Below are 19,995 nucleotides of genomic sequence, written 5' to 3' on the forward strand. Positions count from 1 at the left end.
TAACATCAACAAATGTTGAAAGGAAATGAGTAGGAAATCTTTGGGATCGTTAATAATAATTCAGTTTATGCTTACGACGAGCTTTGGATGCTCGTAAATTTGATTTTGAGTGTCGGCGACGCGGCTTTTAGCTGAACACCACGAATCCGAGAGATTCGTTTTCCGTTATTTGCCAGTTGCTTTTTACACCAATCTTCTTCTTTTTCCTCTTCTACTTTTTCTTCCTCATCGTCTTCTTCTTCTTATTCGACCCTGTATTCGATATTTTGTTTCTTTACGTTTGTTTTTTTTTCATCTATACATCGATTACAACTTATTTTTAGCCTTTACACTATTACTCTCCGTACGTTCTCGTTGTCCTTCGAAGTTAAAAGATAGATGAAATCACGAGGATCTCTAGATCGTAATTATTGACTGTTTGTCGTTGTAACTCTGGACAGATCTTTCGAGATCGTTATTGATTTTTTCTGCTTTTTTTTTTTTTCGTACCATACACGAGGATATTAAAAGTTGATAAAATTCGTCTTAACCCTTTAATGCACGATTTATTCTGATAGATACTTTTATAATCAAATTATAATTTCATCTATTAAGTAAACATGAAAATGAATATAACAGAGATATTACATTGTCATTATTTATTTCTATGAAACTTAATTAAGAAGAAAAAGAAATAAAAGAAAAAAAAGAAAAGAAAAGATAATTGTAATATGTAGATACGTTACATTGTTCGTTAAGTTGCATTAAATATTAATAAATAATAAATGTTATAATTCTGCAATCTTATGCATTTAAGAGTTAATATGTTGGACGTGATTACTCGGTCTATGAAAATCTATCCAGAGCTAGTCGCAATACACAAATACTTCAATTACAATCCCCTTTTAACGAGCAAACGTTTGCAAACGATCCAAACCTCTTTTCCTTACCTATCTATTATTATTATTATTATTATTATTATTATTATTATTATTATTTTTATTTTTATTATTATTATTACTATCATTATTATACACAACATGTTCTCACCGTTAATGACGAGAGAGAGAGAATTAACTTTATTAAATAGAATTTGCCTAACGAAACCATGAAATTTACATCAGCGTCTTCGTTTTCCCCATGATCGAGCGATCCTTCCACCGAAGAAAATGAACACCGTAAGGTAAGAACCGGAGACGAAGTTCGATGAACTCGATTCAGTTATTTATCAGTTTTCTCCCTTCTCTGAGGCTTTCACCCCTCTTGAAGAGTCACGCTCTCGTGGTCAGTAGATAGTAGTAGTGTCTCTCGGAATGGGCACGATCAAAGGAGATTATACGCAGGCTAGATCGAGGCTGCTCTTGTTCGTCCAACGGGACATGAAAGCCTGTTAGGGTTAAAAGAGAGCCAGGAGGCAAGTAGGTAGACAGGGAGGCAAGCAGGCCAGCAGGTAGATAGGTAGGTAGGTAGGCAGGTAGGCAGGACGTCAGGGTGATGGTAATTGTGGTGGTAATGGTAATGGTGATGATGATGGTGTTGGTGGTGATGGTGATGGTGGTTGTGGCGATGGTAATAGTGGTGGTAATGGTGGTGGTGGTAGAAGGGTAGGTATAAAGCGAATAGCAATAGAAGCCAGGCTAGTCGATGGAAAGGGGTAGGTGGAAAACTTGTTGGAGGCTCGCTACGAGGCAGGGTAAGAGGAGAGCAAAGAGAAGATCGTCGAGGGGTTGTCGGGGTTTGCTAGGTGGTCGGGAAGCGACGGATTTCGTGCTAGGATTTCGTGCCTGATCGTTCATCACGTCGCTCGATATCGCTGCACTGTTCGGTTCCGCCGAAGGACAGCTTATCGGTGCGTTCATCGTGTCGTTGCTACCGATGCTACTACTATCGTCTCGTGAGCAACGACTCGCCTGATGGCCTAAGCAGGCAGCGTACGAGATCGCGTGTGGTATGTAACTTTGGTCGATGCTACCAGAGAAGAGTACGCTAGCAAGTGGACCAATCGCAAACACTGGCACGTCTTCGCCACCGTGTGTAGCCCAGGCACGTGGAACTCCTGCTGTCTGGAAAAAAAAGAACACACGCACCACGCACAAATTTCTCTCTTAAAATCGAGATTTTTCGTTAAGATCGTCGACAGAAAAAAAGAAAGAAAGAAAGATAGAAAAAAGTAAGAAAGAAATAAGGTATTACGATGGAGAAGCATTTTCTTTCATGTGTTGATTATCTTTTTGTTTTTTCTTTAACAGTGCTATTTATTTACAATCTGTTGTTAATTAAGAATGTAAATTGTAAGAATGCAAGTAATTATGATTAATGATAATAATTAATGAAAATATAAATTATGATAAAAATTATATTTTTTATTTATTGTATATATATATTTAATTTAATATATTGAAAATTATATATGTTACCCAATTCAAATTTATGAAAATGAGTTTATAAGAAAAAGAAATCATATTTAATAGAAGTTTTATTTTAATAAATGAAAACTCCATCGAGAGTTTATTTGATTAAGTTTGATCGATTTGATCGAGTCGATAAAACTAAACGAAGTAACGATTTCAGAAATCGCGACATGCATCCATTATATATACATATGTATATATGCTAAAAAAGAAAAAGAAATAAGTAAATAAATATATAAAAAAATAAATAAATAAATATGTCTAAGAGACAAAATATTTATTTTTTTGTATAAAGCAGATCGTATAGTTACGTAGTATTTGTTCGTTCATTATAATCTATAATTAGTCTATCATAATAATCTATAATTAGTTTGAATTGGCAGGATAAAACCATTATCGTGACAATAACTTATAGATCTTTACTTGTTAGCCTGCCAACTGATCTATTGCAGCTATTAAATTACGATCGTTTTAGTGAAATTGTTGGACTAAAATTCTTTGAATGCAACCAATCAATTAGACCACCAATCATCAAGTTGCCGCTATTATAATTCATTGAAATTGGATAAAACGTTTGAGAAATCTTTTCTGTGCCAAAAGATCGAATGGGTAAAACTTTGCTAAGATATCTCTGTCTCTCTCTTTCTTTCTCTTTTATCTCTCTCTCTCTCTCTCTTTCTCTTTCGTTTTATCTCAGTTTGTTCTTTCTCAACATTGCGTTGCGAAAAACGAAGAGAAAGAAGAAACGACATGGTTGTATTTCAACCGAAGCTTTTCAAGCCCGAAGGAAATTCTAGATCGTGTTCTTAACGCACCAAACGTAGCCATTTTTATCGAACTTAAATCTCGGATATCTATATAAATCTTTCGTCGAATTCGAATTCGTATTGGCAGTACGAAAAGCAGCGGTGAATTAACTGGTAACTTTCCAAAGAAATCGAATTTTTATTATTTATTACGTATGCGAGTATTACAAATTCAAATATCATAATATTCTCGAAAACATATGATTATTATACCAGCGTGAGTACTTTTGTTATCGAATTTTATTTAAAAAAAAAAAAAAGATTAAAAAAAGATAAAAATCTTCAATAAAACTATGACTGATTGATTGATGATATTGATTAGTGATAATATTTTTGAGAAAAAAAGTATCCGAAATACGTTCAGTTTATAATTTCAAAAATTACTCACGTAAATGGATTGGTGTTTTCAAAACACCCTATGTAAATATATCCTATGTAATCTCTAATCTGTGCATTGTACTTCTGACAATTGAATATATCGTCCTGCATTACAGAAAATATTTTTCTATAAATAACATTTTAACATAAGACCTATTTTAAAGGATAATTTAAACGATATACAGAATCTATAGAAAAATAGCTATTATTCCATCTAAAGCACACCAGACTATATATAACAAACTGTAAACTTCATCATTTATGTCGCTAATTATTTATATAAAGGTTGATGATACATACATCATTATTAATATAGAAACTTTAATTTGCAATTTTTCAAAAACTTTTACTATTTTTTTTTCCTTCTTTTATACAGATAGAATTTTATATAATTACTCTTTACTATTCGAGGAAAAGTTTAGGGTACTTAACTTGCGGAAATATTAATTATAGAACAGGCTTTTAACAGGCCTTTAAATGAATAAAAGAGAGAGAAAGAGAGAGAGAGAGAGAGAGAGAGAGAGAGATAAAAGAGAAAAACGAGAGAAAGAGACAGAGAGAGACAGAGAGAGGAAATTATGAAATTGGTAATACTAGAAATTCATTGATTGAGTATTCTGATTGATAGATTGAGTATTCCATGTTCTGTATTCTGTGTTCTGTGTTCTATGTTCTGTATCTAGTGTTCTATGTATACGAATGACGCAATAGTAACGTGAATTTGCTTTCTGTGAATTTGTCGATCCTGGTTCGAAATTCAGTAGCGAAAAAATATTTTATTTCGTTAATTCAAGCGTTTCTCAATCTTTCGACGTATGGATGAATGGTAATCTCTTAAGTAATTTTTGCATTTTATTAAACGATAGAGCTCAACCATCCAGAAAAAAATTTTTGTTTACACTTCGAATCCGATAAAACGTTATATGCTGATCTGAATGAGTGCGAAGGATTAGTATATTGCTTTAAAAAAAAGAAAAAAAAAACGTACGAAAAAGTATTTTATAAGGTTTTTTGTTTTCAACGTTATTCATCCGTCATGTTTTACGGAATAAATTATATCTGCTGGTTAAATAATACAAATTAAAAAAAAAAGGAAAAGAAAAGAAAGATACGTTTCGTGAAACATTCACGTAAATCGATTAACAATGAGTTTTTTTATTTTAAAACATTTTCTTTCTCGTGACGATAATTATAATTATGTAATAATATAAATATACGCTATAACAAACATCAGTTTGTTACAACGTCGGATCATTGTATTATATATTATTATTAATTTCGCATTACCATAAATAATTTGTAATAATTTATATTAATCGTATTTTTTCTATAACTTCTTAATGAATTGATTATATAATGACGAAAGTGATTATATACACCGAAGTCATGCAAAGGATTAATTGTAATATGTACTTCAAAGAGACTTGATTGTTGACATATACGAAATGCCTTAAAGAAATATAATTCAATTAAATGTTTATTCAACGGATTGTAAAAATCTCTCGTATTTACATTCACTGCTTTTAAAATATTACTTTCATCTCATACGCTTTTGAAGTTAGTTAATTATAATTAGGTATATATCGTATTTAGAGAAAACAAGTATTAGATTAAAAGAAAAAAAGAAAGAAAAAGGAAAAGAAAAATAAAAAAGAAATAGAGGATTCTTAATTAATTATGATTTCTAATTTAATTATATGTTGAAGTAAATTTTCAAAATTATAAAAAAGTATTTTTGAATATCTCTCTCTCGAATTTTTTACGTAATGAATCCCTTTTACGTAGAAAACATCGTATTTGAAACCATGACGAATTATAAGTTAAAACAAAAACCTTGAACATCTTTTTATTTGATTCGTAATGCTTATTTATTATAGTTATATTAACCATTATTTCGATCACGTTCGTTTAATGAATTAAAGACAAAGACGTTGTGGGTGATAAGCGTTTATAAATTGTTAACCGAGTTGATAATTTCGAATATACAAAAATGGGAACAATATTTTTAAAATTAATTCCAGATCGATTTATAATTACAAAATGTCGATATATTTATATATATATATATATATATATATACCACATGAGATATTAATTTCATTTGTGTATTATAACGGACGTCTGTTCTCTAACGATATTCTTCGCTTATGGAAATTTAAAGCTGATAAAAAAAAGAAAAAAAATTAGAGAGCGAGAGAGAGAGAGAGAGAGAGAGAGAGAGAGAGAGAGACACTGGTTGCATCGGACTATCCAACGTATTTTAAAAAAACTTGTAGCCATATTTATACGACATACTTGTATAAATCATCGCGATGGCCACTCTAACCAATGTGTTTGCTCTTTTATTTAATACTTTTTTACCATCGATAAACTAGTACTCAATGCTAATATATCACGCATCTTTCGAGAATATATTGCCGATCGTTTTAAAACAAAGTTATGAAAAATATTACTTGTTAAAATATTATTATTAACGATGCTTGTCGGTAGCACGATGATAGACATCATTTCATACTTTCTTGTATAATATTCATTGGAAGAGTTTTTTATCGATAGGAAAACAATTTTGTCTAAATTCACCATCAATGACAAAACGTTTATGCAAGCTTATAAAAAGAAGTAATATAAAAATATAAAAACTTGATAAACTTTCTTACTATAAATCGTAATAAATTGCAATTGGCGAATCACGAAATTATCGACGAAACTACAAAGTGTATCTACATATGCGCGAGACGTATAATAATTTTTAATTATTATCGATCAGTATTGTCAGAGAATTTATCGTTGTTCCGAAAATATTTTCGAAATAATTAATCATTCGTTGAATTATAATTCTTGACGTATTATTTACGGTATAAGATGTTTCCTTATTAAATCTGCATTCACGTTCTATAAAAAAACAAAAAAAAAAAAACAAGAAAAAAAAGAAACAGGATCGAGAAATGAGAAATGATTAATTATTGTTAACAAAATAATTCATCTCGAGGATAAATTACACGTCTAAGAAAAATTGAAATTTTCTAATTGACAATAATTGATTTTGTAATGGAGAATCTCGTTCCAACGTACAAAATATTATGCATTAATTACTATTTTAAAAATGTATCACTAAAGTACATGTTCTATCACAGATATTCATATGCCATTTGAAGAGGAAACTCAGCTGATTTTAAATATTAACGAATGCCATTTGGTCGGCTAGCTGGCTTGTTAGTTGGTCGATCACGATGGTCGTTGATTGGTTGGCTGATGCTCGGTTGGCTTAATGCCGACTTGAAGACAAATCGATTTCATGTGTATCTTTGATGTCTCTAGTATGGATTTTAATATTTTACATTTTTCGTTATTTCCTCTTTTGTGATTTTAACTTTTCATTAATGGCGATAATTTATCACATTGTGAACGGAAAAAGAGATGGTTGAAGAGAGAATAGAAAATAAAAAGAGAGAGACAACATATACGAACAGAGACAGAGATACAGGTATTTACATATGTACGAGACATAAATTTATCATGGATAAAAAGGTAAATGGAATCATAGTTCGGACGAACGTATGTTTTTTCTATTCTTACTCCCGAGTTTATTACCAATTTCCTCGAATATCTCGTATTTTCTACCTACGATTGTACGATACGTTCACTCGCGATCGCTTTATGACTTGTCTGATGAGATAAAGGGAAATAAATGTTACTTCCTATGTTTCTCGATTCGAACGGTAAAAAGTAGTTTGCTCTCTCTCTCTCTCTCTCTCTCTCTCTCTCTCTCTCTCTCTCTCTCTCTCTCTCTTTGTCTCTCTTTTTCTCTCTCTCTCTCTCTTTCTCTAATTCTTTTTTCTTCCCTCAGGAAGTTATTATTCGCTGATATACATATATATATATATATATATAGAAACTCCAATTATTCGATCATTTTTATATTCGTCATTCTCAATTCTCGTGCTTTCTCTTTCTTTTTTTCCCTTTATACTTTCTCTTTCTTCCCTTTTCTTATCTCGCCCACGAATTATCTATTGTTATTAAATACTGCGATTAATTATTCAATATTTAAATGTCAAACATGAAGAAGAGTAAACGATAGTCGATGAGACAACATTTTAAAAAAGATACGATGAAATAGAATAAAATATTTTTGAACGACGAAAATACGATACCGAATATCCGAGATTGAATTCGACAAATTTTTTATTATATCTCAAGTGTCCAGTTTTACGTTATCTTTCGAAGTTACATTTCAGCAAGTAATGAGTCGAAAGAAAAATAAAATAATTACTTCTGTATTATTCGATCAGTTTTAATTGTTCTATTTTAATTCTAACTTTCTAATAAGAAATGAAATGAAATAATTACTATTGATCATTGATCAGTTTTAGTATACCATGTTTACATACGTACATATTTTATTTGATAGCCACCTCTGTTATATTCGTAAGTTTTTGGGTCATAGAAAATTACTAATAAAAAATATAATAATAAAAAGGTATTGTTCAAAACTGGAAAGAAGTCTCGTGAAAGTAATGCGGTTCTAATTGGTCAGAATAAAAGGAAACGCCTTCTCTCACACGCATTTTCTACTTTATCCTACTATTTGCGAAGAAAGTTACACATTAATTAGATTGGATATCGAATCACGACGTACCAACGAAAATAACTTACCAATCGGATATCAAGACAGATCGAACGACGAATGGAACATCAAATCATTGGCGTAGTATCGAATCACGAAGAGTTAGTAACGATATTTTTATTTTCTTTTTCTTTGTTCTCGATATTAACTCTAAATACGAGGATTTTACTACTATGTCAAAGCGTATCGTAAGAGTCGAATAGTAGGGATTATGGGAGTGTCAAAGATACGTTTGGGATGGACTTCCAGAATACTTCTCTTGCTCCTGTACCGTCCCACAGGACTTTTTTTTTAACTTTAACATACTCGATACTCTTCGATGTTTCTTTTTAATTTTTTCTTTTTTTCTTTCTCTCTCTCTCTCTCTCTCTCTCTCTCTCTCTCTCTCTCTCTCTTTCTTTCGGAAACAAACGAGACGACTTCTCTTCGATTATTCGAGATCGGGCTTTGTGATTCGATTTTCACGTTTCCGGGACCAAACGTGGGTAACGGGGAAAGAAAAAAAAAAATGGGAAGACAAGAGAATACGGGCCGTCGGTGACAATGGGTAACCGGCATTGAGAATGCGCTTTTGGCGCGTTCTCCTGAGTGCGCTCTGTTCTTTCTATCTTTTTTTCCTTTCTTCTTTCTCTCTTTCTCTCTTCTTTTCTTTTTTTTATACCTCTCCTTTCTTTTTTCTTTCTTTTTTCTTTTTTTTCTTCTCTTTCTCTTTCTTCCCACGTAGTCGTAGTCCTTTGAAAGGTAAGTGCGCAGAGTTCCCTGTCGGCGCCGGTAAAATCGACGGAACAGAGAGAATAACGAAAAATGAGAAAAATCGGAGGGGAAAAAGTGAAGAAACAGAAAAGAAAAGGAAATAAAAGTAGACCGAATACGGTCGACTAATTATCGAGAGCGATAATTTATTTCGAATGAAATGTAAAGTGAAAAGAGAAACGGTGATAAAAGATAGTTACGTTTATCTTTGATCATCGAGAGAGAGAGAGAGAGAGAGAGAGAGAGAGATAGAGAGTTACAATTCTGAAACAAATATTTGAAAACGCGATAAGCGTGAAAAGTTTCCATATCGTTTCACCATCCATCCAGCATTTTTGTAAAGCGCTGGTTTTTGTTCTTTATGGTTTTTTTTTTAATCCTTCTCTTCTTTTTTTTTTTTGAAAGGAGAATCTTTTTTTTTCGTTTAATCATTCTATTGCCTCGTCGTGCATACAAAAAGATTTTATCGAATGAATATTTCTCTATCGTCCCGTTTTTTGGGAGCTTTTTTCTTCTTTCTTTCTTTCGTTCTTTCTTCTTCATTTTGTTTGTTTTTTTTTTCTTTTTTTTTTTTTAATATTCCATCATTTGTTATGGATTCGACAGAATGATAATAAACTACGCTTCGGGATGACTTTTTACCTGTATGGAATCCTTGCCGGCGTCACGTAGAATATTCCGTGGCTGCGTGTATCCGGGACCATTGCTGTAAAGCAGCGTCGTGTAGGGTTGTCCATCAACATCCGACACCTTGCTGTCAGAGCCTGAAGGAAAAAAACGATGGTGCCATCTATCAATGGGATTAGATCGATAGGTATCTCATAAATAAAAGCAAAACGTCGCCGTCGTCGTCGTCGTCGTCGTCGACGTCGTCGTCGTCGTCGTCGTCGTCGTCGTCGTCGTTTTCTTCGACGACGATTAAAAAACATGCTTTTACCAAAGTCCAACCTTTCTATCTTATAACAGAAAGAGGTTGGTTAACGTTAGATAACCTTGCCTGTAAATATATTACACCGCCATTAATTATACTCGACCGACAAGCTTAAACGTTTATCTTACAATCGTTCCCTTCGAACGTTCGATATTGTTTTTTCCTTCTTTTACAATTTTCTACTATTTTATTTTATTACGCAATATCGACATATATTTTCCACGCCGACACATTTTTCCTATTTCGATCTATGGCTCCCGTTAAATTTTTAATGGGAATGCGAAATGATACCTTGCTATCTCATGGCAAAGCGAGCAAAGTAATTAATTTTTATGAGATTTCTAGAAATTTCTCGTGTAAATGTTCTTGGGAATTCCCGAGGAATATCGTGAGTAATATTCACCGTATATTTGAAATAATATATGGCGACTGGTGGTTTGTTAAATTCTTAAAAATTTTATTTTACAAACACTTCGATCGCGATATCATTAAAAATATGTGCATTTGGTCTGGCGGTCAAAAAGATTAAGAAGTTTGTTTAATACGATCCTAGAGAATCTTTATAATATCAATATAAAGTCAAATGTAACACGATCAATGTTAAAAAGCTAATTGTTAATTACTTTTTAAAATCACTTATAAATACCTCTATCAATTATTAAATCATTATACATACTTATATTCGCATATATAACGATAATCCGTAATTCTTATCACAGACAGATGTTATCTATCGTTCAAAAAGCTTTTTACGAATATCGCCTGATGATAGGCAACACCATTACACAGATATGTATTAACTTGAGTAATAACATAGATGCAGGCGCTTAAAAAGTTCTTTCTTCGAATAGGTACTTTAAAATTAATGAATTATATTAATTGATCGATAATTTATAAATTCTACCTTTTTCTATCGATATTACTGATGTAAATAGCGCGCGTCGATATCGACGTCCCTGTCAAATCAAATTGAGGAATAATTTTTTAAAGTTTCCTTTTTTCCATTTGAAAATAACGGAGGAAGTACAGACAGAACGAACGATTGGACAGGAGGAAAGATAGAAGAGGCATAAAGAGAAAAAAGTGATTCAGGATGCGAAGAAGAAATAGGCGGCGAAAGTACCGTGAAAGAGAGACCGAGAAAAAGAGAGAGAGTAAAGAGAGAAAGAGACAGAAAGAGAGAGAGAGAGAGAGAGAGAGAAAAGGAGAAAGAAAAAGAGAAAGAGAAAGAAAAAGAGAGAGGTAAAGAGACAGAGAGACAGAGAAGAGAATACTATATCTCGAGGACATGCCCGTCGGTGTGCATGTTTTATTCAAAAGCTTTCTTCCTTCGCAAGCACCTTCAAAAATAGACCACCACCAGTCTCTAGCCGTTCGTCGTTTAACAATGTATAATTTAGCCGTTTATTGGACGGGCAAATAAGTTCGACGTTTTAAGATCTTCCATTTCGAAATTATTTTCACGCAGATAAAAAATATCGCTCGTGTGCGAACACATTTTTATTTTCTCCTTATCTCTTTTCTTCTTCCTTTTTTTTTTATTATTCCTTTTTGTTATCTCTCTCTCTCTCTCTCTCTTTCTCTCTCTCTTTTTCTTTTCGGTTCTTTTTTCTGTCTCTTTTTTTTCTTCTTTTTATTTCTTCTCTTTTTTTCTTTATATTTCTTCCTTCCCGTGAAAAATGATATTCCTCCCTCTCTCCAATTTGCAAGAGTTCTCTAACATCGATATACTTTCTGATGAATTTCTCTGCGGGAGAAAAGAGAAAGAGAAAGAGAAAGAGAGAGAGAGAGAGAGAGAGAGAGAGAGAGAGAGAGAGAGAGAATGACAAATCGACCCGACAAGGAATAATGAATATTAACTAATAAGAGGATGGAATATTATAGCGAACTAGACAAAAAAAAATCAAAATAAAAAAGAATAAAGAAAAAAAAAAATAAGGAAGAGAGAAAAAAAATATAAAGAAAAAACGTTCTAGGCGAGCCATTTTGTTTATGATATTGCTATGAGCCGTCATATATCATGGTCTTTTTAAGTTAACCGCCGGTGCGCATGCTATTTTCCAGCCCTTTCGTGTCTCCTCCCTCCCTCCCCCCCCTTCCACCTGTACGGCCCCATCCTTTTTTCCCATCGTGTTCCTCGTAATGCAATCTTCTCACCGGAATGGACGTTCGCGAACACGTCTCGCGATATATTACGTTCATTTTTCGTAATGTAGACACCCGGTAGATTGGTAGATTGGTCGGTGCAGTAGATATCTCGTTTGAGCGATTGAAAATTATTCCTGAACGGACAAATTTTATTCTTTCGAAAACAATGGAAGATAAAGAAAGAAAAGTCGAAACGTAGGGCAGATATAAAAATGGGTAACTAAAAAGTTCGTAAAGTTGGAGAAAATACAAAGGGATAAAGAAAAGAGAGAGAGAGAGAGAGAGAGAGAGAGAGAGAGAGAGAGAGAGAGAGAGAGAGAGAGAGAGAGAGAGAGAGAGAGAGAGAGATAGGAATATCCATGCTTTAACAAAATTAGTTTTTCGTAATGAAAGGCCACTTCGAGAAAAAAAGATAACGATTTATTCGATGAAAAGTAAATTGCTTCATTAATTAAATCAATTGATGTAATTATAACATGATAATTAATTATTATAACATATATATATATATAATATAAATATATATATTATTAAATATAAATAAATAAAAATTATTGAAATGAAATGAAGTTATTATAATTAGATCGAAGGGTAAGAAAAAAATTTGAAATAAATAAGGAGGAAACTTTTCAATCATTTATAAACTCATTATACAAATTATGAAAGAAAAGAGAGACGAATTGAAGTGCATTACTTGCGTGGTTATACTTACTTTGACGAGTGGCTATAACAAAATATAGAGAAAAAGACAGATAGGTAGATAGAGAGAAAGAGAGAGGACAAGCAGCAAATACGTAACTTCTGAAGTAATGTTCGTTGAAATGAATTCCATGAAGCTTTTTGAAGATGACCGTACAACTTTGAAATCTCATCTCGTTGAACGAAACTTCCGGACGAGTTGTCCTCTTTAAAAAGTCTTTTATTCGGGAAGAATCTTTCACCGAATGCTAAAGATTCTTCTTGAATCTGGTGCACGCGATATACATATGTATATATATAGGTATATATGAATGTATAGAGGTACGATTTAAACGTGAGCACTTGAGAAACGTTCTTCTTTACTTTTCTCGCTTCGTTTTGGGTTTCTCTCTTTCGACCCTGACAATTAATTGGGCCACTCGACAGGATAACGAACTATATCTTTTCCCCTTCTACTCCTCCTTCTATTTTTTTCTTCGTTTTTCTTATACATACAGACATACGTACGTACATATACATATTTATATATACACATATATATACGTATATATATATATATATATATATATATATATATATATATATATACACACGTAATATGTGTATGTATATACACACATGCACATATATATATATGTATATATGTATATCTATATATATGTATGTATGTATCTATACGTATATATATTATATGTATGTATATATATATATACATGCACATATATCTATTTATATATGTATTTTTCTTATTTCTTTTTCTTTTTTTTTCGTCTCTCTCTCTCTCTCTCTCGCTCTCTCTTTCTATCTCTTTTTTCTATTTTCTCCTTTTTTTTCTCTGTTTTTTTCTTCCTTCCCGTCGACTTCCTTTCAGAGAGGTAATAGCTCGAGTCACGTTCCGACATTTCTTCCTGAGGTTAAATTTCTTCTCGTCGGAACGTAAATAAATCCAACGTTATTTTATTGGTATTCAACGTTACGCGGATAAACAGTGGATTACGAAAATATTCGCACATCTCTTGAATTGTACCTCTTTTTTCTTTTCTTTTCTTTTCTCTTCCATTTTCTATATTTCTTTTTTTTAACAGTTGCTAAATTATTTACAACGGCTTTTATTAAGTTTTTAGTAGATAAAAGAAAGAGAAAATCAATGTGCTTCGTATGAAATATGTGTAGATGGTTTTTACTTTTAATTTTGAATCACAGTAACAATGCAAGATTACGCGATATATATTTTTTCTCTTTTTATTTTTGAATTTTTTATCAAGAATTTTCTAGAGAAACGAATATTACATGTATTTTGTACATCCCTTTATCTTATTGATCCTAAAAGTCAATCCTAAAAGGAGTTATTTGTTTGAATATTTACCATATTACATCTATGTTATATCATAAAACTCGACGTCTTCGAATAAACATAACTTTTGATAGGATTAATCGATTCGAATAAATAATATTGATAGGATGCTGATAAGATAAGAATATCTAAAAGCTACATATTGTACATGTATATAAATACATATATTTTTTATAAAACCTGTTGTGTGCGTAATAATGTGTGTAATAATGCGAGCGTGTGCGCGCATGTGTCTTTGTAATAAAGAATTTATATACAGTTCATTTTATATCTCTGTTATTTCATTGTTATAAAAAACAAAAGAAGAAAAAACAAAGAAAACATACTTTTCATTCAAATTTCAAACATATATTTTTTCATAATATTTTACATAACATTTTACAAGCATACTTCCCATACGAATTATTCTTCAGAGATATAATATTAACAAATAATATTAACAAAGCGGACATTAATTTATTAAAATCAATTTTTATGGAAACTAAATCAGATTCTTTTGTTCGTACGTGGACAAAGATTTTATTTAATATCGATAAGTATTCAGATATTTCTATGAATCCGATGTATGAATACAAATTCAAATCTAAAGCCTTCAGTGATTCAGTATTAGTGATGCGACTTCTCGAGAATGAGCTTTCGTGATCTTATATCAGAACGCATCTGGGTTAATGGTTTTAGTTGAAGCATGCAAACTGAAGAGATATCGGGGTTAAAGTTTTTCGTGAATCAGGTGGCACGATAAAATAAGTAAGAACAAACGGGATAGAAGATGAGATCCCATTTGTGAGCTGTCAAGGGATGTGTCTTGACGGCCATAACCCTCCCTTCCTCCGGACTCCCCATAGATGATTTATAAACGAGTTCAGACTTCGCCGTTGGCTTCCTAACACTATGCACAAGGCGAGTCGCGGTATTCCAAGAAGTTTCGTGGCATTCGAAGAATGTCCTTCGTCCATCCCCACTCCTCTTCTTTCTAACCCTATATTTCACTTCTCATCCCCCTTTCTGTTCGTATCGAAGTCTTCCGTGATAAAGTCACGGATAATAGGCGCGTTGTTCGAGAGCATTAGCGACTCGAGAGTATGTCTATACGTCAGAGAATTGGCTCGATAAATTTTGTCTCAGAAATTCTTGTCATACCTTTATCCAATTCATCTACTCTTACACACGCTTAGATAAGTTTCTTTGAGGATAGATAGAATTTTTTTTCTTGTATCATGGAATTTTTTATCAATTTGTTATTTAAGAAATTAATTAGCCTCGTCATCTAGTGTTTCTGATTAGAACGTGAAATGAAATGATTGATAATTTCTAAGCGTTGTTATACATTTGATAAATTATTGACAGGTGTATATATATATATATATATGCATATATGTACGTATGTATGTACGTGTCGATGATGTAACAAAATTTGTTACTTAGTTATTATCAAGTCAATTAATTCATAATATATTTAATATATTATTGACAAGTATATCTATATATGTTTGCGTATGTATGTGTATATCGATGACGTAACAGAATTCGTTATTTAGTTATTATCAAGTTAACATTTTTATATTATCAAGTCAAATAATTAATAATACATTTAATATATTATTGACAGGTATATATATATATATATATATATATATGTGTGTATCGATGATGTAACAAAATTCATTATTTAACTATTATCAAGTCGAGTGATAAAAAACTCTATCTCTTATTCTTTCTAACATAATTAATCCGTTAAAAAAAAATATATTCAGACGTTTTTTAGAAAACCATGCGAGTATCGAACGTTATCCCATTAAAATAAAAGGAAATATTTAATTTCGATAGAAAAAAAGAAACGAAACAAAAGATCGGACGACGATTAGTTCAAACATTGTTACTTTTAATTAAAATATTTTTCTTTTTTTTTTCTCTTCGTATCTATCCATTAGCAATAATTTTGATCCACGTTATTAAATCGCTTATCTTCGCTTTTCGATTTTTGGCAAACGTAAGTGTTCCCTTTCTAGCATTGTGCAGAGTGCCTGACTGAAATGCGTTTATCGTGGGTTCCATCAATTCGCAAAGTTCGCGAATACGCCGGCACTTTGCCGGCATTCGCCTTGGTAATAAACATGCCAGCATGCCACGGCATGTTTATGACGCTAACTCTCTCTCTCTCTCTCTCTCTCTCTCTCTCTCTCTCTCTCTCTTTCTCTACGTCTTTTATCTCGTTTTACGACGTTCTCGTCACGAATATATAAATTAGTATATCGCGATTTCGAGTTCACAAAAACAGCCGTGTCACGTTCGAGGATAAGAAAGTTCTAAAATCTATTTTGAAGGTAAGATAATTAATTGTTTTTCGATACTTTGAGAAAGCCAAATTGATTAGCTAACTAACTTTGAAAACAATTATGTTAGCCTTCTTTACCAACGAATTAAAGAAGAAACGATCAAAGATTTCGCTCTCTCTCTCTCTCTCTCTCTCTCTCTCTCTCTCTCTCTCTCTCTCTCTCTCTCTTTGTCTCCATGTTGTCCAAGATCGAAGAGATTGCTCGTGTCTTCTGAGATGTCCCACGAGAGACCACGAGGTCGTTCGGGAACTCTCAGTTGAGTAACATAAACATTATAACCTTCGAAGGACGAACTCTCAGAGTTTGTGTACATAGGGAAGGCTCTCGAAAATCGGGTGGTCTCGAAATTTCAGCCACGTTCTAGTTTCAACGAATTCCATTTCTTTTTTTTTTCTCCTTTTCTTTTTCTTCCTTCTTCATCTTTTTTTGTTTTTTTTTTTTTTTTTTAATTTTCACATATCAAAATTTATTTGAAATGATCTTTAAGGGAAAAACGTTCGCAGATAAAATCCTTTCTTTGTATCCTTTCTTCTGTACAACTAAAGAATACAAAGAAAATATTTGGAATTTATTCGATAAACAATTTCTATGGAGAACGTCCACTAGACAGATATTTTATTCTTATATACATACATACATAAATACATACGATTCATATTTTCTTTTGTAAAAAAGATTATTCAGGAACGCGGAAAATATTTGCGCGGGATGTTTCGATTTAAACGGAGGGAAAGGAAAAATGAAAAATAGCGAAAGAATTTCTCGCAGTTGCACGGCTAATATGCGGACTGCTTTTGACTTTTTTATTTTTTTTTTATCTTCTTCTTTTTTGCAAAAGAATTTCTCGCAGTTGAATTCTGGCTAATATCAAGACTGCTTTTGATTTCTCTTATTATTTTTGTCTTCTTCTTTTTTTTCGATCTTATCCAAGCGTTTTAAATCGAAGAAAATCATTCGCAAAAAGAGATGAGAGAAGTTGAAAGGTGAGGAGGGTTTAAGTTTGACGAGGGTTGAATCTACCCTTCTATTTCCTTCCTTCCTTCCTTCCTTCCTTCCTTCCTTCCTTCCTTCCTTCCTCTCCCTTTCCCTTTTCCAGTCGCAACTATAAACGATATGAACTGCTTGCCTTTTCAAAGGAGAGACCCTCCGAGAAAATCCCAAGCGTGGCGGCTGCGTCTCGAAAACTTTCAAAGTCCGAAAGAACTCGCGTTTATTCCTCGCTTCGAATTACACCGGCTACTTCTGTACTTTCGAGCGTAGCTTGTATCATACTTTATCCCATCCAACCTTTCTTTACGTCTTTAGGTCTTCACAGCCCTATGTTACCCTATTCTAGCCTATCCAACCTTAACTACCTCTCACGAACTCATCCCAATCACGATCCTTCCTTTTCCTTTTCTTTTATTTCTACATTAGATTCTTCTAACGCTAGTTCGTGATTCCAATTTGTTAAAAAGATAATTCGATTGGTTGCTTCGTGTCATTGTTTCTTCTAGCGTTGCGATTCAAATTTTTGTTTGTTTCTCTTTCTACGTATCTATGTGTTATCTCTATGTATTTAATATATATATATATATACATATATGTATGTATAGAAATATAGATATAAATATGGATATATAAATATATAGATATAGATATGTATATATAGAGTCTACTGGATGAAGATTTTAATTAGATCAATTAGAGAAGTTAATTGTTAAAGAATGTTGGCAAATTTGTGTTCGTTCGTTTATTATCTTTTTAATAATTAAAACAGATAATATTTTTTAATGAACGGTGTGAAAATCGAAAGATAATAAATGATATTCTTTAAATGTTTCAATTTTTTCTTTGTCGTTTAGTAAAATGATAATTAACGGATATGTCGGTGGGAATACGTTCTTTTTATTAAAAGTATGTAAAGTATTTCGAGACAATTTAACTGCTAATAGAACGTAGGAAAAGAATGTTCTACAAATTATTCTAGCAGAAAAATGAATGTCATTTTATCTAGAATATGAATTTTTATTTCTTCCTCTTTAATATCATTTCTGTCACTAAATGTTTTAGCACACACGTTCAGAAAAAGAGAAAGAGAAGGAGAGATAGACAGACAGACAGACAGAGAGAAAGAGAAAGGAAAAGAATAAAAAGAAATTTGATTTTCGTGACGAGTAAAACTTTCATAGCAGATTATCCGAGCCTTTTAGGGACACCATATATGTGGAACAAAATAAACGTATATGTAATTTCGACGATGGCTTTCTCTTTCGAATTCCCTCGTATTAGATTATTCTTTTCTAGCATCGAAATGGCCCTTAACTAACAAAGGTTTGCCTTTTGGTCAAAACTTTATTCGACATCAATCGGAAAAAAGGAAATAGTCACCGCAATTTCCCGAGTGGCCGCTACTCTTCTTTATTAGACATCATGATCGATTCGTTCGGACCATTATTATTCGCTAATGAATGGAACGGATGATATCGTCCTTTCGAATTTACAATTCGAATTTGTATTTTTTACGATCAGTTAATTTGTTGATCACCGAAGCGAATTTTGCAGGAATCGATAAATTTATCGAATGTATAATATAACGTTCTGATAATGATAAATTTCTTTGTTAAATACATTCATTTAAAACTGAAAAGAATGATAGAAATAATGTAGGCGATACACATACAAACACACACACACATATATACATTCTCATGTACGTATACAGTATGACAATAATTTAAAATTCTATATATTTTAAATAAATACGACATCTTACTGAATGATTAAAACTTATATATAGATATGTAATTGAAATGACCTAATTAAAAAATGTTTAAATTTATTATCATTAATTTTTTATATCATATCAAACTGAATTATAAAAAAAAAAAGAAAAAAAGAAATAGTACCTCTAATGAGAAAATAAAAAAGAATATATTACATTGGATACTTTTTTAATCGCTGTATTTTGATTAATAATGTAAACGTTCGAGAAATAAAATTAACGAAGCCAATGGCTATTATTCGTAGTAAATTTTTTAAATAAATTTAAAGAAGTACGTATTGAAAGCCAATACGGGAATAGTAATACGTAGAACGTATTTTTATAAATTTTGAAAAAAAAACAAAGAACAAAATAAACAGCGAGAGAGAGAGAGAGAGAGAGAGAGAGAGAGAGAGAGAGAGAGAGAGAGAGAGTGACAATAATATTTGAGTTTCATTTGTTTGCTGTGTACATATGTATATATAAATATTGAAAAGAGCGTTAAATATTTCGCTATACTTTATACAGAGGAATCTATGTTATTTTCACATCTATCTCATAGATATAAAAAGTATATATATATATATATATATGTATGTATATGTATGTACGTGGTTTCCTGTGTAGTTGCTACGTTTCGCATAATTCAAAAACTTTTCTAAAGTTCTAGTAACTTGCCTGTTTGGTAAGTTATTCGAATGACGAGTTACCACTCGAAGGAAACGAGTATGTATGTTATATGTATATGTATATGTGTATATATATATATATATATATATATATATATACACACATACTTATATAAGAGTATAAGAGTGTAAGAGAAAGAG

General features: G+C 31.9%; 1 protein-coding gene across 5 annotated transcripts in view; it reads right to left on the bottom strand.

The window, feature by feature from the left end:
* Nucleotides 1-401: 401 nt before the first annotated feature.
* The window catches only part of LOC127062856 (alkaline phosphatase-like), a 123,047-nt gene continuing 103,453 nt past the window's right edge, over nucleotides 402-19,995 (bottom strand). For all 5 annotated transcript variants that reach the window (XM_050991778.1, XM_050991777.1, XM_050991776.1 and 2 more), the window contains exons 9-10: nucleotides 9,597-9,718; nucleotides 402-2,042 (exon numbers count right to left, since the gene is read on the bottom strand). In XM_050991778.1, the coding sequence (XP_050847735.1) occupies nucleotides 1,617-2,042; nucleotides 9,597-9,718 (548 nt within the window). In that variant the 3' untranslated portion in view covers nucleotides 402-1,616. The remainder of the gene's footprint in view (nucleotides 2,043-9,596; nucleotides 9,719-19,995) is intronic.

Source organism: Vespula vulgaris, chromosome 3, assembly GCF_905475345.1.
Source record: "Vespula vulgaris chromosome 3, iyVesVulg1.1, whole genome shotgun sequence".
NCBI classification, from domain to species: Eukaryota; Metazoa; Arthropoda; class Insecta; order Hymenoptera; family Vespidae; genus Vespula; species Vespula vulgaris.